Here is a 22,742-nt window from a genome sequence, read left to right on the forward strand (position 1 = left end):
TTCCATCACGTCCGCGCTTTTCGTATAAGAACCCACAGTATTCGTCGTTCAAACCATTCTACAGATAAATAAATTGCAAACATTGCAAGACGTCCTTGACAATTTGGGCATGATGGAACAAATGCTAGTGAGACTCAATGAAGACCACTACTCTTATAGTCCGCATAGAGTAAAAGTGGAGATTAACAACTTAAGAAAGGTAAAGGACATGATAAGTGGTGTGATGAAAGAAATAAAGGAGGACAAGGAGGATGAAGAGGAAAGGATAAGGATAAGAGCATGGAATGAAAAAATTGAAAAAGAAGAAGAAAATGAGAAGAGGAAGAAAAAGGAGGAGAAGAAAGAAGAGGAGGAGGAAAAAAAAGAAGAGAAAGAGTGTAGGAGAGAAAATAAGAAGTTGGTGGAGAAAAAGAAGAAATTAGAAGCAGAAGAAGAAAAACCAAAGGCCCTTTTCAGGGCCACCCATATTTCTCGAAAAGAGAATGACTTTTCAATTGCCTACCCCTTTTTTTTATAAAAAAATTTAAAAAAAAAAAAAAACCCATGTTCAATTCCCCTTGTCTCTAAATAATAGACCCACACTTTATTCCCCCATGTTCAATTCCCCTTGAGGCTAGGTTTGCCCACGATTTTTCTCCATGTTCAATTCCCCTTGAGGCTATATTTGCCCAGGATTTTTCTCCATGTTCAATTCCCCTTGAGGCTATATTTGCCCAGGGGTGTTTTTAATGCTAATTCCCATTGAGGCTCTAGTGCCCCCATTCACTACTTATGATATCTTTAAATATGATTTAAATATGGGCCTACATCAATAACAAGCTACCAATAGTTCTGCTATATCAATCAGCAGTGTGGTAATGAGCAATAATAATAATAATAATAATAAGGAAAACTGTCGTAAGTACCGGACTCAATATTGCTTCGAAGCGCATTTTAAGTATGGCTATTGGTTCCCAGCGCAGATGTTAAGTGGTTCTGAGCAGAGATATTTTGGTTCCTATTGCGGATGTGAGCTACAGAACCCTACGCACTAAAACTAGAGGTATATTAGTGGACAAAAAATGTCTTAGAACGGAACGCACAGAACAGTGACGTCAAAACTGATTCTTAACTTTGAGCATGCGCAATTTTAGTTACAACAAAAATGGCGACTCCGGTTAAGAAGGTATCATCTCGAAATTAGGTAGCAGAATAGAGACAAAATTTGTTTTTTGTTATGAAACAGTCCTAATTTATTAAGTTGTAAACCTGTTTTGATGGGCAAAATGTTGTCTTCATAGAACAACCTGTCTTGTTGAATTGTGTGTCTGTTCTGTTGACAAAATTGTCCTTGCTGAATGAACTGAGTTAGTGAGTATAGCTGTTTAGACAATATTTGTATTCAGTGAGTAGTCTCAAGTTATCGAATTGCATATCAGTTTTGATGGACAAAATTTGTCTTCATGGCTCCATGAATTGTTCATCTGCTTTCTAGATGTAATTTGTCTTGACAGAACGGTACCGGAGTTGTGCATTTATTCACAAGTGCTCGACGCGAGATTGATGTTGAGAAAAAAAAAATAATAATAATAATCTGAAGGAAAAAACATCATACAGAGTGACAAAACTACCTTATGTTTTTCTGTTCATTAAATCATCATTCACTTTTTTGCATTGTACCAAAATAAAGTTACAGGCTCCGTCTACAATAATGTCAGTTATTGGTTGTTGATACCTTGCTGAAGTCGGTGATAACCTCAAAATGTTTTCCCAAGTCATGATGTTTCCTTTAAATGCTGTATTGCAGCATAGTCCTATGTGTAAGACCTTGACAGTGATATTTATGTTTCAGGCATCAGGGTCTTACTGCCTAACTAACAGGGCTGTGTAGTGTGCTTTGATGTTGACTAGCATCGTAACGGAAGTAAGATCTTCAGGAATATCTCACAACTGGCAACTAAAATAACGGCACTTTTCTACAAAGTAAAGGCATAATGTTTTGGTCAGACTTTAATTACTTTTGTGTCTTTTCTCTAATAAATTCAAATTCTCACAAAAGAAATGGACCTGTTTTCAAGTTTCTTTGGCCTCCATTCCAATTGACTGGACAGCGATGAATGCCGAAGTCGGGTTAAGTTGAAATTCTAACTTTAACGAAACGAATAAAAATATATTATTCCTATTGGAACTGTAAAGCAACGTTTCGTTTTGTTCAAGAAACATATCCGTCGCATGAACCTACTTAAACGTACTTTGGCATACCTCGACCACCGTCGCATTGCAAAATTTTTAAATGTATGTCAACGGAACAAGAAAATGCATCCATTTGCTAGTGTGATATTTTCATTCCCCCAGGATGAAGACAGCACAGTAAATATATTAAATACACATAAATTAGTAGAAGAGTATTGATATATGCTGCTGAATGTGTGAGATATTCCTGAAACTTTGACTACTCGTTCCGAAGTCAACATCGGACCATGCTATACATGGCTATACATGGCCGTTATTTGGATAGTACGACATAGCACTATAACAAAACCATCATGTGCTATGTCTTACATTGTAGGATTATATTGCATCAGTGCTTAAAAATTTCTCACTACTTACCTACCCACATCCGTTTGACATAATTGGATATTTTGGAATTTGTGTTTTAAAAAAAAAACAATTGTATCAGTCTATTTTGCAGTACAAAATCATAAGGCACATTTTTATTTGGTGTGTAAATATTTAAATTCAGATTATCTTAATTATTTGCAGAAGAGAATCAGAGCATCAGACTTGATGAAAAGTTGTTGTCGTGTCGGTGAGGAAAAGTATGACTTCAGCAAAATTGTTGATCTAAAGGGAGGCGGTGGTAGAGATTCAACAAAGAAGGGTAGACCACCAGGTATTACATCAAGCATGCCGTCAAAGACTGCAGTGCAACCTGTTGCATTGACACTACCAGATGCAGTACCATGTGAAACTGAGGTAAGATACTATTTTCATTGCCCAATGTGCTTTAGGATTGTAAAAATATATTTAACTCATTACGGTTTAAGTCCATTTGAGTAATGTCTGCTGCTGTATATTTTCTTCTTTTACAAATTTAATTACACATATAAAAGTGCCCTGTTCCCGTATGTGTTTGCACTGTGTGCAAGAACCATGTGAGAAATAAAAATTTCTTTTGCAGAATCTCATCAAAATGTAAACATTTACTGTTATATCAATAGATGATGTGTATTTACCAATTTTTCTGTATTTTATTTACTTTTGTCTTATTTTCTATGTTGAATGTCTATTGCAGACAGTAGTGGAGGATTCAACTACTGAGAGATTACTTACATCAGAAGAAATGTATAGTAATCTTTTAAAGGAGTCTGATGGTCTTTTCATGATTGACAAGACCTACCAAACATTTATGTTGCAGGATTTTGACAAAGATAGGATGGCCCTTAAGGTAAATTTTTCTTTAAATTTTTAATCTTTCTAGATCTGTGTAGCCTAGCACTCCATACTCCAAGTTCCTGCTTCCAGAGCCTTACATTAGGTAATAGTTCTATTATGATGGACATCTTGCTAAAAGAATGAATAATTGGAAATGAGTTTTGCTAGTAGGAGATAGGCTACTTTAAACTAGTGATACTTTGTCAATTATACATGTATTCAAAACATTATATAATACTGTATGTATGTTTATTCACAGATTGTGTTCTTTGTATATTATTGTTCTATATTTATGTGAACATTGTTCACTAACAAAATATTGTTTATGTACAGGCATCATATTTGCAAGATATAGCAAAATTACCTTGTTTATATCTGGCATACACAATGTACATGCCATTAGACCATTTTCTCAGGACCCTAATATATGTTATAATAAATAATTTAATGCCATGTCCTCCTAGTAGAGCTTTACCAACCGCTCACTGCTTTGATCATGGTATCAAAGTCAAGTCACATGACAATAAGAAATTGTGATCATGATTTGTTACAATATGACTTTTGTTTGTTATTAAGTTCATTATAATGTATTCATTTTTATAAGTTTAAACTGTTATCAAAGATCTTCTGTCTGTTTTTTTTTTTTTCACAGACAGGGAAGTTTCTTTTTGCAACAAGAAGGGGGATGTCATTCAATGACGATATGCATTGGATATATAAATGCACCTGCGATGTAACTAGATCCGAATTTATAGAATGCTGTGGAGAAAGGATGCATGTACCATACAGTGGTAAAAAAATAAAAATGATTTCTCTGCAATTTCAATCAAATCATCCACTTTAAAGATGCATATTCCAGTTCTGACATTATCACAAGAAAGTGAGATATAGCAATAACTTTGCCCAATTACATGGTCCATTTTGTTATTGTTTTTCCCATTTCTGTCTAAACTATTTCTTGAGTTATGCATGCAGTTTCATAGAATTTTACTAAAATAACAATTCACAATTGCAAATAGTGTTATACATCAAAGTCAAGTTCAGTGTGTCACTAGGAATTGTAGCTTTACAATCAAAATAATATTGGGCTATGTAACTTTTGTTCAGCTTTGGAGAAACCTCGTATAAATCAATTCTTTGTGCATTACTGATGTCATTGTTCATGACTTGGAACAATTATGTACCACTACAGTTTGGTTATGTAAGTGGTGTTTCTGCATTTGTTCTTTCTTAATAGTAAGTTTTATCCCATGTACGATGACTCATACTTTACATGGAAAGTTTTATTTGTCCAACACTATTTGTTGTTTCTGAAATATAAAAATTTAATCTAATATTATAATTACCTATTTATGTGATTACAGACAGTTTTTTTTCCTATTATTATTGCCCACTTCAGTGATCATGGTTAAATTGTTTCATCCCTTATTAATTATTCAGCAGCTCAGTGGCTTGGATTATTATAACAAATTATGTTTACTTGTGTAAGGACACGTTTTTTATTTCAGATTTTATGAGGAGAGTGCCTGGATGCATCCACGTAAGCACATTGACAACCATTTTAGACCCCTTCGATGCAGTGAACCAGATTTTTCCGACTCTTTCAACAGGTATATAAATAATATTCCAAGTGCCAATCAGTATTGCAAATTACTGTGAAACCTAAGTTGTAAGGGTACAAAGAGAATGATATTATAAATAAGTCATGTCATGACCAAAATTGACAGTCCATCCTTACTTTGTGTTTATTTTAGTGTTGCACATGTATTTGCATTTCATCTGAGGCATTAGCATTAATAACTGACTGATATAATAACTTCTGGTAATCTGATTTCTGTAAAACAGTGAAGCTTTTAAATTGTTTTCTGTCAGTGGTGATACACATGTACAACATTAACATTACATCAACGAAACTCACAACAATTACACATTCAGATATGAATAATAAGTAAATAGCCAAAATTTAAAGCTGACAAAATTGACTTTTATTCGATAATTACCAACTGCATGAATTTGTAATAAATGGTTCATTTTTCAGCCTAATGTTATTGTTTTATTTAGATATTTAGTAAATCTTGTAATATAAGTTAACCCATTATCAAGACTATTTGCTATATTTACTTTTGAGTTTTCGTTTACAAATTCTTCACTGTAGTATTTTCAGTTTTATGAATATTACATTTCCGGTTAAAATTTCTGTTTGTCACCATGCCCAATTATTGCATCATGGACTGTCTGGTAATATGTAGAAAAATATGAAAATGATTGCATTGTTCAGAGTATGTATTTGCTTTTAAGTCACTTCACATTTTTCAGATGATAATGAAGAAGATACAAATGAATGTGATACATACGCAGATGTAAGTTTAAATTTTGTTAGGTATTAAATAACCTGCCCAACCCTACCTTAAAGAGTATGGTTTACATTCCAATCTAATACCTAAATTTCCCTCATCATAAAAAGGTATGCATCACTTAAAATTGTTGTCTATAATTGTGTTTCTTTTAGTAAGATTTGAAAATATCTTTGAAAAGTAAATGACAGGAAGTTATGTTTTTGAACAATAAACTCATCTAGCCAGTATGAAGTAAATATCGGTAGATAATGCAAAAGACATGTCACAATAAAATATGGGTAATTGGCTATCTTGATCTTCAGGACTTTAAGACAACATTATTGTTTTTAAAAATCAGTTTATACAGTAATGATTTCCTTTCTTTGTAAATTGAACATAATTTCTTTAACTTAGAGATCTGAAAATAATGGCTTGGTTTCTTTTATAACTTGTATATTTACATGATACTTTTATTTTCAGTTGAATAACAAATTTCCATGATTGTGTGTCTGTTACAAACATTGAATTATTCAGTAAACCTTCTGTGATAACATTATTTTCCCGTCCTCAGTGCAGATAAGTAGGTACCAAATATTTTTTTATAAAAAAAGACTGAAAAATTATATGAACCAAAATTGTTGAATATTCAAATGCGATGAATTTTAAAAATATATATATATATATATACACATTTTATTTTTTTCATAGAAAATAATAGAAGTGAGGAAGGGGCTGTTCTGTATTGTTATAGAACATTGTCATGGTGTAATCGATGTCTCTAAAGAAACTAAATGCTTGACCTGTGGAACCACCATGAAGGTCAAGTGCATACACCTACAGAAATTTTCTTCCCATCATGAAGAACTCTGTCAGACAAGTGGGAGCACACGTCCATCATCATATGAGCCCAAATGTTTGTCAAAGAGGAAAATACCATTTCATTCCTCCATCCTAATGCAAGCTGAGTATAAGAAACCATTCACAGAGAGATTCATATACGATGGTGAATATGTCATCTTGGTTTCTGATAACCAGCTGTGTGATGTTTGCTCTGGTAGACTGCAGGAAACCAGCAGCTACATACAGGCCAACATATTTGGTGTCCAGCAGATATTAAGTGCTAATAGTAAGTAAACTTGAAATTTTAACTGGAAATTTAATTTTACTTTCATGGGACAGTTAAGCTCAAACATTTTGTGCTATCTCAAAAGGTTCTTCTGGGCATATGAGTGATTGATTGTAGGTGCAAATGCAGTCTGGTTATGGTATTTTAAGGCTACATATGAAGAAAGGTCCCAAATGTTTTAAAAGACGAGCTAAAGAGAGACAATCGTTTTTTATATTTTTGCACTATTGAAATAAACAGAATCAGTTACTTTTGTTCCACTTTCTTATTGAATTCAATTTTTATGGCACACTGAGGGGACAAAACTATTACCCAATTCCCCACCTCACCCTTTGTTTTGCTCGTTCCTTTTGATTAGCCCCCGTTTTTTTCCTTCTTGACAGTGCCTAAATTAACCCAATCATAAATGTAATCCTGTTGCTTAAATTAACTGCTTTCATTACATCATACTATAAAACTGAATAATTAGCTTGTTACTCAGAACTGGTAGAATGGTTTTTATCTGTTTTGATGAAAAATGCTTTCTTATACACACAAATTAAATTATTACGACTTTTTCGTGACAAAATGAATAGTGTGTCATGTGCAACAGTTCAAATTTTCAGAGAAAGTTTGTAATATAATATGAAATGTTAAGTACAGATATATGGAAAGATAACAGGTACACTTCATTAAGAGTAAACATTGAGAATATGTTATCATTACCTACTGATATAATCCTTAAGCCTGTTATATTATCCAGTACCACTGTAAATAATACATGAACATTTTACATGTCTCTAATGACTCATGTATTTATTGAAATGTAACAGAGTTATGTGATATTTAATTTTCAGTCTTCTCCAAAACATGCATGGAATGTGAGAAAACATTCCATTTGGATGGCCTGGAGCAGTGTGTGCTAAATATGGGTAGATACATCATATGTCATGAAGTCCTTAGAAGATTCATGTATTACTTCTTAACTGGAAAGTAAGCATATCGTATTCTCTGAGTATTAATTAAAATATTCGCTTTATTGGGGTTTTTATCCCTTGTAATTAGGTTCTTCTTTTTCAGCCACAGCAGCTTTGTTAAATAGCTCATGTTACTGTATTAAAGTTTATGAAAGCCCTCTTAATCATTTTCTTTTATTGAACTGCATGTGTATTATCATTGTTATTAACTACCTGTTTTCTTGGTCATGTTTGATATAATCTTCAATTGTTTGCATATACATATAATTATATATACAGATCATGCTTTTGGCCAAAAATTGTATTGATTCCATGTTCATTTTTGAAGCAGATGAAGAAGAAATTTTTTTTTGAAGCATCCAGTTTAAATATTATTCTTGGGGGTGGGGATTTGCCTTTTACTTGCAATTGTCTCAATATTCTGTAGTAATATTTGCAATTATTACAACAATGCAGTACTGCTTCGATGGCCTAGTCATTAGAGTGGCTACCTCGGATGCTGTAGGTCGTATTATTGATCCCTGTCCGAGTCATACCAAAGACATACAAAAATGGTACTAACAGCTGCCTCGCTTGGCTCAGCATTAGGAGGTTAGTATTATGACTGGTCAGGATGATGTGACTGCGTGGGACCTAATGATACATGTCTGCAGCATGATGCCCAGTGCTAGACAGCACTATAAACTGCCACACTGCAGACATTGTAGCGATATGACTGAAAAATTGTTAAAGCTACATTAAAAATCCAAATCACACACACACACACACACAAATACATTTAAATTTGTACAATATTATAGTTGTAACACTTGGATTCATTTGAGCTAGCCAAGGTTCCTATATGACAGCCCATCTACAACTTGGCATATCGTGCAAATATTTCTGTGCTGCGGGTCTGTAAATTTCATTGGATATGGCAGCAAGCCACTGTATCCAATCAAAATTAAGTTGTTAAAATTTTAACACTGTTCCTACATGACCAAGACAAGGGGAGAACACAACTTGCATGGCTGATAAATAAGCAATTTTCCAGTGCTGGTCCATGTTTGCACAAATGCCTTTCACTCAAATACACCTGGAACTTTGGCTAGCAAAGATCCACATGGATTATTTTTAATATCACAATTGAGTAATTGCAAACTGGATGAAAGTAAAACTATGTGCTAATATCTTGTCCTTTGCTCTCTCCTTATAATTAATGATATCAAAAACTATTTTCATCATTCCTTTTTAATTGAATACTGGAATATTTGTTTATAATTTTATTTTGCACAGGTCAACAATTTTCACAGAATACACAGTCCTGTGTAAGATGCACACAGATGCTGGACATGACATTCAGGGAAAACTCAGTTATGGTGAATTTAAATCAGCATGGTACAGCTTTTTGGATCTGCTTGAAATAGATTATTCCAGTGCCTTTGTATGCCCACACTGTGGCCCAGATCCAGACACTGTAGTAATGGATGCAACGTCAGTGTCATTCCGAAAGGAACTTATGTCTTGGCAAAATATACTGTCTTCAGTTAACACCGTGGACAAACCATATGATGCTAGAGATGCACACAGGTAATAATATGAGAGTATGTTAACATTTATTGATGTTTATCCATCTGCCAGAAATTTGGAAGGGACATATTGGCTTTTACCCTATCTTTGAAAAATATCTTGCATTGTTATTGGTGAAGTGTGTTATATTAGACCTGGCAAAATGCCATTTGAGGTCATTAGGAAATATAATAGGTCAGTGTGAGTTGATGTCAAAGATTACAGCATTTGAGCACTCATTCACTTATCATTGCTTAACAGTGTCTCTACAAATAATCGTTTGAAAATAATTAACACGTTATTTGTGGCAATTGTCAGAGTAAATTATTGGCATGGTTTGTTGCAACCCAGTATTGATTGATAGTGTCATCTATATATTATAACATACCAAGATTATAATAAATAATGTAACAAATATCCTACATGTGATTTTTAGTCGGTCACTTTCTCCACTTTAGCCAAACGAATGAGTATCATTTCTTATAATTATTTATATATGCAGATTTGTATGGTTTCATGGACACTATTGTTTCAATAGCAATATTGCTTTGCACTGCAAGTTCACAATTATCACTATACAAGACAAATAAAGCTTGATTCTAATTGTGCATGTGTCAGTATATAAGTCAATAAGACATTATGTGGTTGAGAATCATTAAGTACTTCAACTCTAATAGCAAAGTAAGTTTTGTTTTACTAAAATATATTTTAAATCTGATGCTATCATTGGTGATTCTAATTCCTGAGTGACAAATGTTCATTCCTTTTTTGTATCATGTTCTGTGCCCTCACTTTCATTTTGTCACAGAAATGGCGCCAATATATTACCGTTTCTTTTTTAACAGAGCCAAGGAGCGGACACTTTTTTCAAGGATAGTGAGATCTTTCCTGCTTGACTTTACATCAAGGGGAATAAGTTTAGAGCAGAAAGGGAAACTCCTTCAAACTGTTCAAGAAGAAAATCAAAGTTGTGAATTGTTGTCTTTCTTAACAGTTATACTAGAAGACTGCATCAACAGAGGAGACAGAATTGTAGCTAAAGGATATTGGAGGGAGCTGATCAAAGCTTTGGCTTCCTCAAACCCTTTGTGTAGTTTTTTAGCTCCATCAGAAGATTTATTTGATTTTCTGAATTGTTCTTTGGCAAAACATGTTTCTATCTTTGAAGATGACACCACTCTTTCCAGAATTCAGAAAGAAATACCAGTATTTTTCAACCTTCTTTCAAATTTGAAGGAGAAATTTCCATTTGACACGCTACAAAACATCCTTCCCTATCTTAAACAAAAAGTTTTTGATCCATTCGTTAAAAAAACATGCCCATCAGAATTACCAAATGAAGAAGATATCGATGATCTGGCATTTTTTCCTCAGCTTCCACAGATTAGAAAGAGAGGAACATTTGTTGCAGATAAGAAAGGGTCTAGACTGAAGGACATTTGCTCCAAGTTTGCCAAGGGACATCCGCATCTGCTGCCAGGAGTGTTTACACTGTTTTGCCCACATGGTAAGCATAAGTAAGATGTTGTCAGAAAAACAAATTGAATCATGTAACAGAGTATATTTTACCCGAAGATTGTCTTAACACATTAACCCCTAGTGACAACTTTACGGGGCAGGAGGTAGTAGCCTACTGCCGAGCTCTGTAGCGTCATGGTCATGGATGATACACTAAAGTGGGTGGTATCATAGAAAGGTAGACAGATGTAGCTCTACAATGAAACTAAATAATCTGGAATATCTAGTTGCACTTCAAAATACAGATAGAAAAACCTCATTTTTTAGACCCAAATTTTTTTAACCCAAAATTTGCCTGTGGTCGGAATCCGATTTCGTGTCTGGATTTTAGACTTTTTGGTATCAGATCTAAGGCAAACCAGTATGAACTGCAAACAGATGAGTTTTGTAAAAGGTAGGATAAGATGGGCATTTGGAATAAAGAGTGGTCTCCATACAAAAATAATGGCTCCGTTTAGCAAAAAAATAAAAATAAAAATAAATTCCAACTTTTACTCCTCTGCTCATGTGCGAGTCAAATAGCCAACAAATAACGATGTTTTTAACACAACTAGGTAGTATGTTATTGAAAGATGGCCGGGGATTTGGTGTTTTCGAGTCAATTCAGAAATAGCTTTCAAAATGTGTTTCCTACTCGATTTTCAGGCAAAAATGACAAAAAGCTCCAGGGGTTAATGTGTTAATGGCATTAAATTAACTGCACACTGGTATCACCAGACTCCAGTTTAATGAGTTCTTATTTGCTCAAAAGGCTACCAAGTTTATCACTTTCAGTTAATCATTGTTTTTAGCCGACATTTCTTCAGAATTGTTATTGTATTAATAAATATTTTTAAACTAAATCACTTGCATGTACATGTTTTAGTTTGTTTATGTACTGTTACCCCATGATTTTGTCAAGAAAATATTTAAGTGTCTTATTTTAATTTATAGGAATTTGCTACGGGTTCCAGGTAATGAAAGTGCATGAATCACCAGATGTTCCATTCACCCTCCTGAGGACCAGATTTAGGAAAGGTTAGTTGTGTGATTGGCTGTTATAAACTTAGATCTTTTGTTTCTTCTTTGAGCATGTGACAAGATATAAATGTATATTTTCAATCATTATTCAGCTGATGGCTATATCTTAATAATACCTTTAACAACAACCATTCAATAATCTTTTCTTTGTTGACAATATTAATTATAGAATGAAACAAATTTTGCCGTTTGGGAATATAGATGGTGTTGTGGATAAGTTCCTTGAATTTTTATACCATGTAATATGGATAATTGTCAAAGGTTATAATATTCGGCCTTTTTTCTACCATTCATAGTTAAGCAGTTAAGAAAGAAATGCTTGAGATTCATATACTTTATATACAAATTAGCAATGATAGTTTTGAAGGTATCATTCAGAAATAGTATATGAGTGTGATTTTTGTTTCAGCTCCAAAACTGGTAGTTTATGATAATGCCTGCTCTCTCCATGTTTACAGCCTTAATAGGGATCCAGTATTTTTCAAGGACACATCATTCCGAGTGGACAGTTTGCATTTTAGAAATCATACAGGTACATGTATTTAAATGAAGTTTTGTTTATTGAATTCCTATACAACATTCTGTGCTATCCATCCTGTTATAGCATTATTTTTATCTGTACATTGCAAACTACACTTCATTCCAAAGACTTGGTACCAGCAGCTGTCTCACTTAGCGCTCAGCAGTAAAAGGTTAGTGTTAGGACTGGTTGGCCTGGTGTCAGGATAATGTGACTGGGTGGGACATCATGCTATGTCTGTGGCATGATGCACCAGTGGCAGACATCACTATAAACTGATACACTATCAACATCATAGCATTCTGACAAATATTGTTAAAGCTACGTTAAATACCCAAATCACACACACACACTCAAACTACTCTTGATTTTGTGGAAAATTCTGTTTATCTTTTTTCTGAAGTTTTACTATTGTTTTGTTATGAAAACAGAGACTGTAATCTTAATTTTGGGGTCCATTCTATATTTTATATTCTGGAGTTTACTTAATTTAAGGATTTGTTTTTCTCTATATTTACAGCATGTGGTCCGAGTTACGAGTTGAAGGCATATCCACAGTATTGTAAATTAAATTCCCAAGTGGTCGAACAGTCCAACTCAAGATTGCAGAGGTTAAAGGGATCCCTGTCTTACATGACGCAAAATAATTTCATGAAACACTGTAAATTTTACTTGTGGGGCCAAAATCAAGAGATCCTTTCTAAAAACAGATGAACCTAAAGATTGCAGTTATTGTTGGCATCAAGCAGGACGGTTATTCCATGAAAAATTACCCCGAGATCCCCAGGCTGTGATCTCTGATTATCATGACATTTTCTCCATATGTACATCTGTGTAAATGATGGCAGCATGCACATTTTCAGTACAGAATTTCAAGTTACTTATAAAGTTCTAGCCAGTTGAAATGGCAAGGGGTAGCATAGTGTGTTTACTTGCAAAATCGTCGGCTGACAATGACGGGTTTTCAGTGCCTTTAACTTCTCACATTATCTCAATATTTACTGTACTATGTATTTGTGGTCTTGGGAATTTGAGGCATAGCTCAGACTTTAAACATCTCATATTTATAGAGATAATACACCCCTAAAATTTGGCCTTTTGTTTGTTACAGATTTTTGTCTTCAGATTTTAAGTTATCTTTTGCCTGGCTGTCCATCACAAACATTAGATATGAAGATTACACCTGCATTGGTTGTATCCAATTGATCTCATCTGATCATGTTTATTGTTAAGCTATACCTGGGGTTCAAACACGAGACTAATCACCATGCAAACTGTGTATCCTCTTTACATATGTGGTTTGACCATGTGGGCAATGACCTAGCATAATGAATTTTTATATGATCGGAATCCATAGCTGTATTTATACCACTGTTCCAAGCTGGAGCCAATGGATTTTGTTATCATTACTGAAATTTCCACAGGGAACCAATCAGTACAAATAAAAAATTAATCTAAGATACCTTCAGAGATGACTTCACAGTGAAGTTCTTGTGATAAGTTCACCAGAATTTCTTTGAGAGGCTGGATTGTAAACAAACCAATGTGCGATGGAACACAGATTTCACTTCTGGATCATCACCAATTCCTTATTACTCACTGTACACTGTTGACAAAATACACACAGACAAAATATACACAGACAAAATGCACACAGACAAAATACACACAGACAACCATTCCCTAAGCTCATATTCTGAAGACTAAACGAATACCTTTTAATCTATGCCAAGAATGACTAAATTTAACTCTTGTAACACCAACAAAATGAGGACAAAATACTCCAAAAATAGACTAGGACTACATTCGTGGGCACTGAACTGGAAGTACTAATTGTGACCTGATTCCTAATAGGGTAAGAAAATTTTAGCTGAATGTAAAAAAAACCTTTCATCTGTAATAAAATGTGTCTGAAATAATGCTGCAAAGTTTAAGGAATTTGATCCATGAATATAACATAGGTTTTTATTTGACTCCATTGTAACAGAAACACAAGGAAGTGGAAAATGGCAGACTCAAAAATGCATAAAACTTAAAAGTTTAAAAGTGATTTTATTAATCAAGGTAAACACTGGAAATAAACTGTAATTAGTTTTGAGCAATAACAAATATTTGGAAATTGCTAGAAATTAAATTTGTCTGCTAAACTTTACTAAAAAATTCAATTTTAAAAACTGATACACATTTTTGTATGGCAACTTTAATTCAAATTATATTTTCTAGAGAATTTATAACCTAAAGTTGAAAATTTTTGTTCTTTGACAAAATGTCTCCATTCCTTTATCATGAACATCAGTGGTTTTCCTTATCAGATGTGAAGTAATTAAACTTGAGCCTGTCAGTAATAGGCAACACCTGAAATCTCTTATCATTGAAATACACTAGTTAGGGGTACTGATCAAGGAAGTGATGTCATTTCCATTGATGAAGGGGAGGAGCTCACAGATGTTAAGCTTCCAATAGTATTGAAGAGTTGGTGGAGTTCTTTGAAAATCAAGGTATCATGCCTCTTCTAGCTATACAAGTGAGAGAAAGGATACTTGTACTTTACATGCAGTTATTGTAACTGAAACCATGAAAGTGTACAACAAGAGGAAGAAGACTTTATTTTAAACCTGGAAATATTCCACATAAAATGGTCGCATATCTGATTGATAATACTCTACCAAATTCCAGTGCTGCATCAGTTAAGTGACCAGAAGAATAGCAGGGACAAAGCTGACAAATGAGGGTCTTTTTTCAGTTGTGGCACCAGACAGTAATGGTTTGGGTCTTCTAGAATTCTATGGCCATCATCCACAACAAAACTGGACCTTAAATAGATGGAAATGAATCATTATAATGGGGCACGTATGATCTGTAGGGGGAAAAAATGTTGAAAAGTTTAACCAAATCATTCATGGACATGGCAATCCAGACAGCATATCTGAGAGACCCAAGTTCCAAATTGTTGATGAAAGAAAACGGAGACTTGCTTGGAAGCATATAATGATGTTTAAGAACTGCAACTTTAAGTCAGCAGAGTATAAGTTGTACAAGGAGATAAAAACAATAAACCTGGGCCAAATCCTGATGTTGCCAATATGATGCTTCAAGCTGGACTACAAGATACAACAGTGAGCAACACCAGAGCTAGATATTTGCTTGTGGCCATTGCCATTCCACCACTTAGGAGAACATATATGCAAAGGACCTCCAACATTGTAGGCAAGCTACTGTAGAGTTAAATACAAACTTTTTATAGCAGACAAGCTGAAACTAGTCAGACAAGTTAATGTCATGCATGGTGTCCAGGATCCTACACAAATGAAGGTTGCTTTTGATGCAAGATGCAATGCCATATAGCCTTGAATGTGAAAAGAAACCTGGTCAAAGTTTATCTCAAACTGTTGGAATTGCCTGTGAAAATGTTAAAGAGATAGCAAATTCTCAGCCAAGATAAGTACTCGACCTCAGTACTCTGCAGTTTGATCTTCAAATGAATGATGGAAGACAATTATGGTGGTGATGTTAGAAATATTAAATGTCAACTCCCCCAAGTACTGGATGCCACTCTGTGCTGTTATTCTGGGTACTGCAGGAAATGTCAGCATTATTCAGTGGTCAGTGGGGAGGAAGTTCTAACAATTGATTGATACGATCAGCATACCTGGGCCCTCATCAAGTGATTCATCTGAACATGATAGAAAATGATAAGAATATCCTACTAGAAGTCCTGAAAATGTAATGTGTTGTTGTGGAACAATTGCAACTGAACACAATGACACAGAAATGTGAGGCTGTGAACTGATCAATCAGTGTTAAATTACCTAAAAATGTGAACTATTCAATAAACTTTGAGGCAAGAGTGCATTCAGCAAGACATAGACTCAATAACAGACTGGGAAAACCATTGAAAACCAAAGTAAATTACCTGGGAGGTATAGTTTCACCAAGGACTATGAGATCAATGGAAACAGTGGATAAAAACTGTACTTTCCATGAGTTGTAGGAAACCAGGCAACATATTCTGACAAAACAAGTAGATACGATGCAGGCTCATCTGTGGTACAGAACTCAGCAAGGCAAAAGGAAGTCTGACTACTGCAAAGTACTGCTGGATTCCAAGGGTGATGACTCCTGTGCATGTGTTTATCAGGAGCCAGTGGACACTGCAGACAGAAATGAAGATCTTAGTCCATGTGCAAAATGACTGCTCAAAGAAATCATGAAAAGCATGATACAGAATGGAAAACTGTCGTGGGGAAATCCGTAGGTAACACAATGCATGTTATGTGCACTTTTGTTATTTACTACCACCTGATGAGACCTATGGAGAGGTCGAAACAGTTTTCTCAGAATATAAAGACAATGTAAAGAAATTAAAAAGCAAAATAAATCTATAACAAAAAATTCTAAAGTGAAATGACTCACTGACTGAACAAATAAAGGAATGTATTTAAGACAGAGCTGTCATGCCAGCATGTTCTAATACCTAAAGAACACACTCTTTCTTCTATCCTTGTTATTCAACACAATCATCCATGTTTGCATGCATCATATCAATCAATAATCTCCATTTCATGCATTTAAACAGTAAGTCAGACCTGATTTGATATGGATGTGGGTGGGTGTACAGGACATATCATGATACAGGTAATACCTGTATTATTCTTGTCACAGTTTCAACTTTATCATGCAATCTGGAAAGTCAACATGCCTGGTAACCTTTGCAGCACTGCCTATTGCTGTTGATGGAATTAGGTTTTATATAAACACTCACACCTAAACTATTGTGGTAGAAATGGGATGCATCAAGCTCTTTTGGAATGTTTAGACTTCGCAGCTTTACTTTTAATTATAGTCTCTGGATGGACACACTTTTTCTTCGATATGTTTGTCTCAAGGTCCCTATATGACAATAGGCCTTATAACCTAGATTATATTACATATATATAGAGAGAGACAGTCAGACAGACAGACAGTCAAATCATTCAATAGCTCGTGAAACAAAGAAAGTTATCACCTAAGGCAGTGTAAAACCATGATTTGTTCAGAAAACTCCTGACATACCTCAGTGGAAGGCAAAGACCTTTAAATACAAGACATTTATATATTTGCTGGGATGAAATTTGAATTGCTGTTGTTACCCGGTGACTACAAAACACGTATTCATTAGTAGTACAGGTTTGACTTTGTGTGTTTGTGTATATATGTTTAATATATGTATATAACAACAAATATTTAAACATATAAATGAACATAGATAGGACATAAAAAAATTATATCAGTCAATCATTATCATCTCATGTTGCCACACATTTGAACAAGAGTTCCCTTACTTTACAAGATTTCTTCTTTCAACTTATTATAGCTGATGCTGAGATGGAACATCCGCTAAAGAAAACCTATTGGATTCACCATCTTAATACGGTATATCCAAAAGGTATAAAGTTCAAAACACTATATCACATTCATGAATCAAACTTTTTATGATAATTTTATGTCCCATGTTTACAATTAGTTAAGAATATTTGTATATTTTTCTAATTTTCAGAATAATTTAACTAGTAAAAGTATCCACAAAAATCATACAAATAAGTTTACTAATTCTTTAAAAATGAACAGGCATTTTAAAATTCTCATTATATTATGATTAATTACCTATAAAATATTTATTAATTGATTATAAGTATTATGCACGCCATAATTTTTTATTATATAATTAGAGTTCTGATGAAATATTGAACATTCTTGAATAATGTCAAGATATATATTTTTTTAAATTGTGCATTATACATAATAAAAATATTAATAAAATTGTTTCACTCTATTTATTCATAAATGTTTGAGATAGTTATTAATAGAAATATATGTATCTTTACAATCCAGTTTCATGCATTGAAATACCATCTATTTGTACTGTATAAGCATATTTCCATGTCAGTTATTCATTCAAGAATAAAATAATTAGGTTAAAAATGTAATATATTATGTCATCTTGTTTATGTTATAATTGTCTATATCATCGATCACTTAGAAACAGAATATATTTAATGACATAAGCAATGATATTGAATTCAGTGTGATGAAGCAATAAAGCAAAACTGGTTACACATTCTATGTGTTTGTGTTGTCTATTTTATAATATATATATATATATATATAATGGGAGATAACACCTAATCTTATCTTGATAGAAAGCTAAAATAGTGCATGTTTTTAAACAGATAATCATTAGAAACCAAATATATACTTTGGTCTCAAAAGATTTCAACTTGGAGACCAGTAAAGAATTGTTCATTATATATCAACAACTTTTGATCATCCTGAGTTGCAGAGGCAATTAAGGCATATACAAATACGCATTGAATGGGGTGAGCTGAAAATTTGACACATTAAATAAAAAAACATTTTAATAGTAAAAGCTGCAGCTTGTGCCAATTCAAAATAAACTTTGATCCAGAACTCTTGACAGATCTCTTACCTCTGCTGTGGAGAAGATGAGTTTTTCTTGCGATGTGTTTCTGACGTTGAATTAAGTTTGAGCATATTGGGTATATGAAGGACAAATGTAGGAAAAGCCTTGGGTTTTGTGCCAATTGTGACCGATTCGCGAGCTGACGGAATCAGTTACTCATTTTAAAACAGTAATAACATCGCCACTTGCTTATGGTTCTATTGTGTACTATTAACAGCGGCAATCTTGCGATGCTGATGTTGACGCATGATCTGATGATATTCAGTCGGCGAATCCGACTTTATGTTGCATTACTTAGAACTTCCACTTGATAAAACGTCTATACTGAGGCAAATCAATCATCACTTTCTCTCAGACGAATAAAACTGGCTCTTCAGTATACCATCAAAGTATATTCTAATCCATTTATTACCGCATATTACACCTTTCGGTCCAAATACAAAATATCCTTATCTTTCTACTGCTGAAATTAAGCTCTACTCAAATCAAAGAACTATATTGAAACCTATTGATAATTTTAAAAAATGAAACAGTGTCATTAGTCATTCCAGGAAAATGGTTAGAAAATTAAAAACATATAAAGTATCGAATTTAAGATAAACAATCACGTATTCTTAATCATGTACTCATTTTTCTTCATAATTAAAAGTTTTACTCGCAAATTATATTTGGCTATTTGTATGTGCTATGATTAATATAATATATCTGTTATATTAGAGAGGTCATGACCTTGGAAATAATTTTTTAAACCACAATGCATGTGACTGACGAGTGACTTGCGACCTCTTTCATATAACAAGCGTTATATTAAATTTAAAGGGATTGTTTTCTACAATAGGACGAAATTACCTTGTCAACATAGTATTTGAGTAAATTATATTCCTAAGACGTTCGTTAATATCTATCCGGGGTAAACAACGTTAAGTAGGTTAGGGATCTTGAATACGACAATGGGGAAAATTCGGTAGGTTAGGCGTTTTTTGACATTTAAAAAAAAAGACTAGACCAAATAAGTATTGACATATTACCATTATCCTTTCTCCTACAAAATTACATCCACTCTTAAATCCACGTTTGTTTCGGAGTAGATTTGGAATAATATTAAATTTCATGATCCTTCAGAAAGTCTATATACGACTGGCGACATGCATGTTTCGTATAATTTATGACACTTTCGGAACTCTAAAAGAAACATAAAAAGTTCAAATCATGGTTGATAAGTTTGTTATGTTGATCTAAAGAAAGTCATTTTGGAAAACACGAGCATTTGACGCTATTAAAAGGAATTTATATTTAGTGAATTGGGTATCAGTTTGTACGAACAGAACTCTTTACATGAAATGTACAAGTGTTTTCCAAAAGGAAAAGGTTGATTTCGCCAGGAACAACGGTAGAATATTCACTCCATTTGGAAAGAAACACACAAAACATTTCAAATCTAGATGAGCGCGCGAAAAAGCATGGCTATCTAAAGGAATATGTTCTGCTAATTTGTTTAGAGATGGACATACAAATTGGTCAAATAGTTTATAATATCAGCAGATTAAAATGCATGTAACAGTGTATGATTCAGCTAATGTACATAACGAAGGAGCTGTATGTCCCAGCTTTGTCACAAAATATATATTCCCAGGAATGAGACATTACACACAAACCGCAACTCACGTATATACTAATAATCTATAGTATCTGTTTAGAAGGGACGTTCGCATTTAACTTATGAATAAGGTAATTAAAAAAAAAGTAATATGAAGTTATGCTTGGTATTTTTCTTCATTGATATGCATTTTCCCGTAGGAGTAATTGTTTCTTTTACTTAAAGTAACCCTAAAACTGTCAGATACAATTAGAGGTAATAACAGTCGGCATGGTTTTCAAACGTTTTCTTTTATTCCTGGCTTGCGTATCTGTGTGTACTGCCTATTTATTGAGTACAATTGTTTATAAATTTAAGTACAGAAAACGTAATAATGTTACGAATTTGTATATTTCTTTTTATTTTGGTTTTAATTAAACAAATTTGGACATTTTGGGTATGTACGGCATTTTATCACATCATTCGCTAATCTCCTTTTACAACGACACAGCAAGGCAGCCTACCCCGGCTGTCCTCGGCCGGTATCGATTCTACGACCAACGGATTAAGAGACATACCTTCTTCCAACTGATCGCCATCATTACAGGAACAATGCATTACAGTGAAAAAATGTATGGTATTGAGTGAACAGGAACTTCATTATTAGAGATTGCATGAAAACATCATAGCACCATTCGCTATATTTTGCTTCAGAAAAGCAGTCAATTTACAAGACTCGATGCATACGTGATAAAATTAAATGAAGTTGTTGTCAGTAATAAAATTCCTACCATTTTTAGTGATTAAATAGCAGAGATCATAATCTAATGTAACACATAACGCTACTATTACACTTGTTAAGTGAAGACATTCTTTGGGTTGCCGATTTTCTTAGATTCTCATATTACATGGCATAAAAATCAGAAAACAAACAGAGGACCTTCATTTCCAATAAGGCATCTATTGTATGATTTTTTCTTCTTCTTAATTCTTCGGATTACTTGATTGGAAGGTTGTATCAAACACACACGCACACACCAACAAACACAGAGTAGATATTGTCATGAATAACTGGAAGCACGTTTTATTCTGCAACGAATGGGTATTTTGAGGCTCGTACTTGTGTGTATTATGGGAAAAAACACGACGACGGTTAGATGGTGCCGAGGTAAGTAAAGTGCCTATGACCTAGACACAAAACGATATAGGACCATTTTCTTTTAGAAACAACTTGCCATAATAGGTCTTCTGTTGAAAACATAATGTCGAGATAACCGTAAGTTCAGGAGTAGCCAAAACAAGATTTGTTTAAAATAGCTGTCATGACAACCAAATTTGATGTATTGGCACCGTTTTTGTTTTGGATCAATTAGGCATCATTAGAAGTCTTGGTGTAATTATTTGCATAAGCAATCTGTTCAAAATTCTCGAGTCTGTGATCCATGCTTGTACTTATCTTACACATTATTCCATTGAAGGGACTATTTCTTCCTTTTGAGTGTCCATTGTTGAAACCATCTCTGATATTCTTTAGTGATAACACGATTTTTAAATTAACTGTTTTGGTAGATGTACTATATGTCAATTTTGCATCATTTTCTGAGTAATGATAAGATTTTCAAGATGTTTGCCATACTGGGTGTCAGATTGACACATTATTCCATTGAAGGGACTATTTCTTCCTTTTGAGTGTCCATTGTTGAAACCATCTCTGATATTCTTTAGTGATAACACGATTTTTAAATTAACTGTTTTGGTAGATGTACTATATGTCAATTTTGCATCATTTTCTGAGTAATGATAAGATTTTCAAGATGTTTGCCATACTGGGTGTCAGATTGACACTATTTTCATTTAGTATCAACTACACATCATAAAAAGTATTTTTGTAAAAGCACAAGATCAATATGATCAGTATACCAGGGGAAAGTAGTATTAACAGGATTTTCAATGTGGCGACCATACTGAACAGATCATAACCATGACCATTTTTGACCAATGAGACATCATATTAAGTCTTCTGCTGAAAATAAGCCATGTTAACCTCTCATTTCCGGATGAACGTCAAGATTGTTATTGTGAATGTCAGAGTAGCACCATTTTCATTTAGGACCAACTGGATCACCGAGTGAATATGTGTCATGTCAATCAATGTAGTTTAGTAGGAGTAGCAAAAACAAACTTGGAGAAATGTAAAACAGACAATAGGTTGTAGCAGTCATGTGGTTTGAGGAACATGCAAGGATTTTATGTGCACTCTTGATACAA

The 22,742-nt window shown here is 33.7% G+C and overlaps 2 protein-coding genes across 3 annotated transcripts; both read left to right on the top strand.

Moving 5' to 3' along the window:
- Nucleotides 1–1,144: 1,144 nt before the first annotated feature.
- LOC149781018 (uncharacterized) lies at nt 1,145–6,884 on the top strand. The gene is made up of 7 exons (XM_089936265.1): nt 1,145–1,165; nt 2,743–2,955; nt 3,275–3,427; nt 4,067–4,205; nt 4,923–5,024; nt 5,731–5,774; nt 6,459–6,884. Exons 1-7 carry the CDS (start codon nt 1,145–1,147, stop codon nt 6,882–6,884), a joined length of 1,098 nt encoding a protein of 365 aa, XP_089792391.1.
- Nucleotides 6,885–7,718: 834 nt separating this feature from the next.
- LOC149781019 (uncharacterized) lies at nt 7,719–18,535 on the top strand. 2 transcript variants are annotated; one of them, XM_089938142.1, is made up of 6 exons: nt 7,719–7,848; nt 9,108–9,401; nt 10,226–10,887; nt 11,832–11,915; nt 12,328–12,450; nt 12,959–18,535. In XM_089938142.1, the coding sequence occupies exons 1-6, from the start codon at nt 7,730–7,732 to the stop codon at nt 13,150–13,152; spliced, it is 1,476 nt and encodes a 491-aa protein (XP_089794268.1). In that variant the 5' UTR covers nt 7,719–7,729; the 3' UTR covers nt 13,153–18,535. The 2 variants fall into 2 exon arrangements, with proteins under 2 accessions (XP_089794268.1, XP_089794269.1); XM_089938143.1 differs by having other exon boundaries at nt 12,377–12,450; nt 12,959–13,127.
- The last annotated feature ends 4,207 nt before the right edge of the window (nt 18,536–22,742 follow it).

Source organism: Sinohyriopsis cumingii, chromosome 16 (genome assembly GCF_028554795.1).
Source record: "Sinohyriopsis cumingii isolate HCF-2022 chromosome 16, ASM2855479v2, whole genome shotgun sequence".
Classification (NCBI taxonomy): Eukaryota; Metazoa; Mollusca; class Bivalvia; order Unionida; family Unionidae; genus Sinohyriopsis; species Sinohyriopsis cumingii.

Coding starts and splice junctions, on each gene's coding strand:
- LOC149781018 (XM_089936265.1), top strand. CDS start 1,145: ATGGCGACTCCGGTTAAGAAG. Junction 2,956..3,274: donor CAGTACCATGTGAAACTGAG/GTAAGATACTAT, acceptor TGTCTATTGCAG/ACAGTAGTGGAGGATTCAAC. Junction 5,025..5,730: donor TTTTCCGACTCTTTCAACAG/GTATATAAATAA, acceptor CACATTTTTCAG/ATGATAATGAAGAAGATACA.
- LOC149781019 (XM_089938142.1), top strand. CDS start 7,730: ATGGAATGTGAGAAAACATTCCATTTGGATGGCCTGGAGCAGTGTGTG. Junction 9,402..10,225: donor GATGCTAGAGATGCACACAG/GTAATAATATGA, acceptor CTTTTTTAACAG/AGCCAAGGAGCGGACACTTT. Junction 11,916..12,327: donor GAGGACCAGATTTAGGAAAG/GTTAGTTGTGTG, acceptor TTTTTGTTTCAG/CTCCAAAACTGGTAGTTTAT.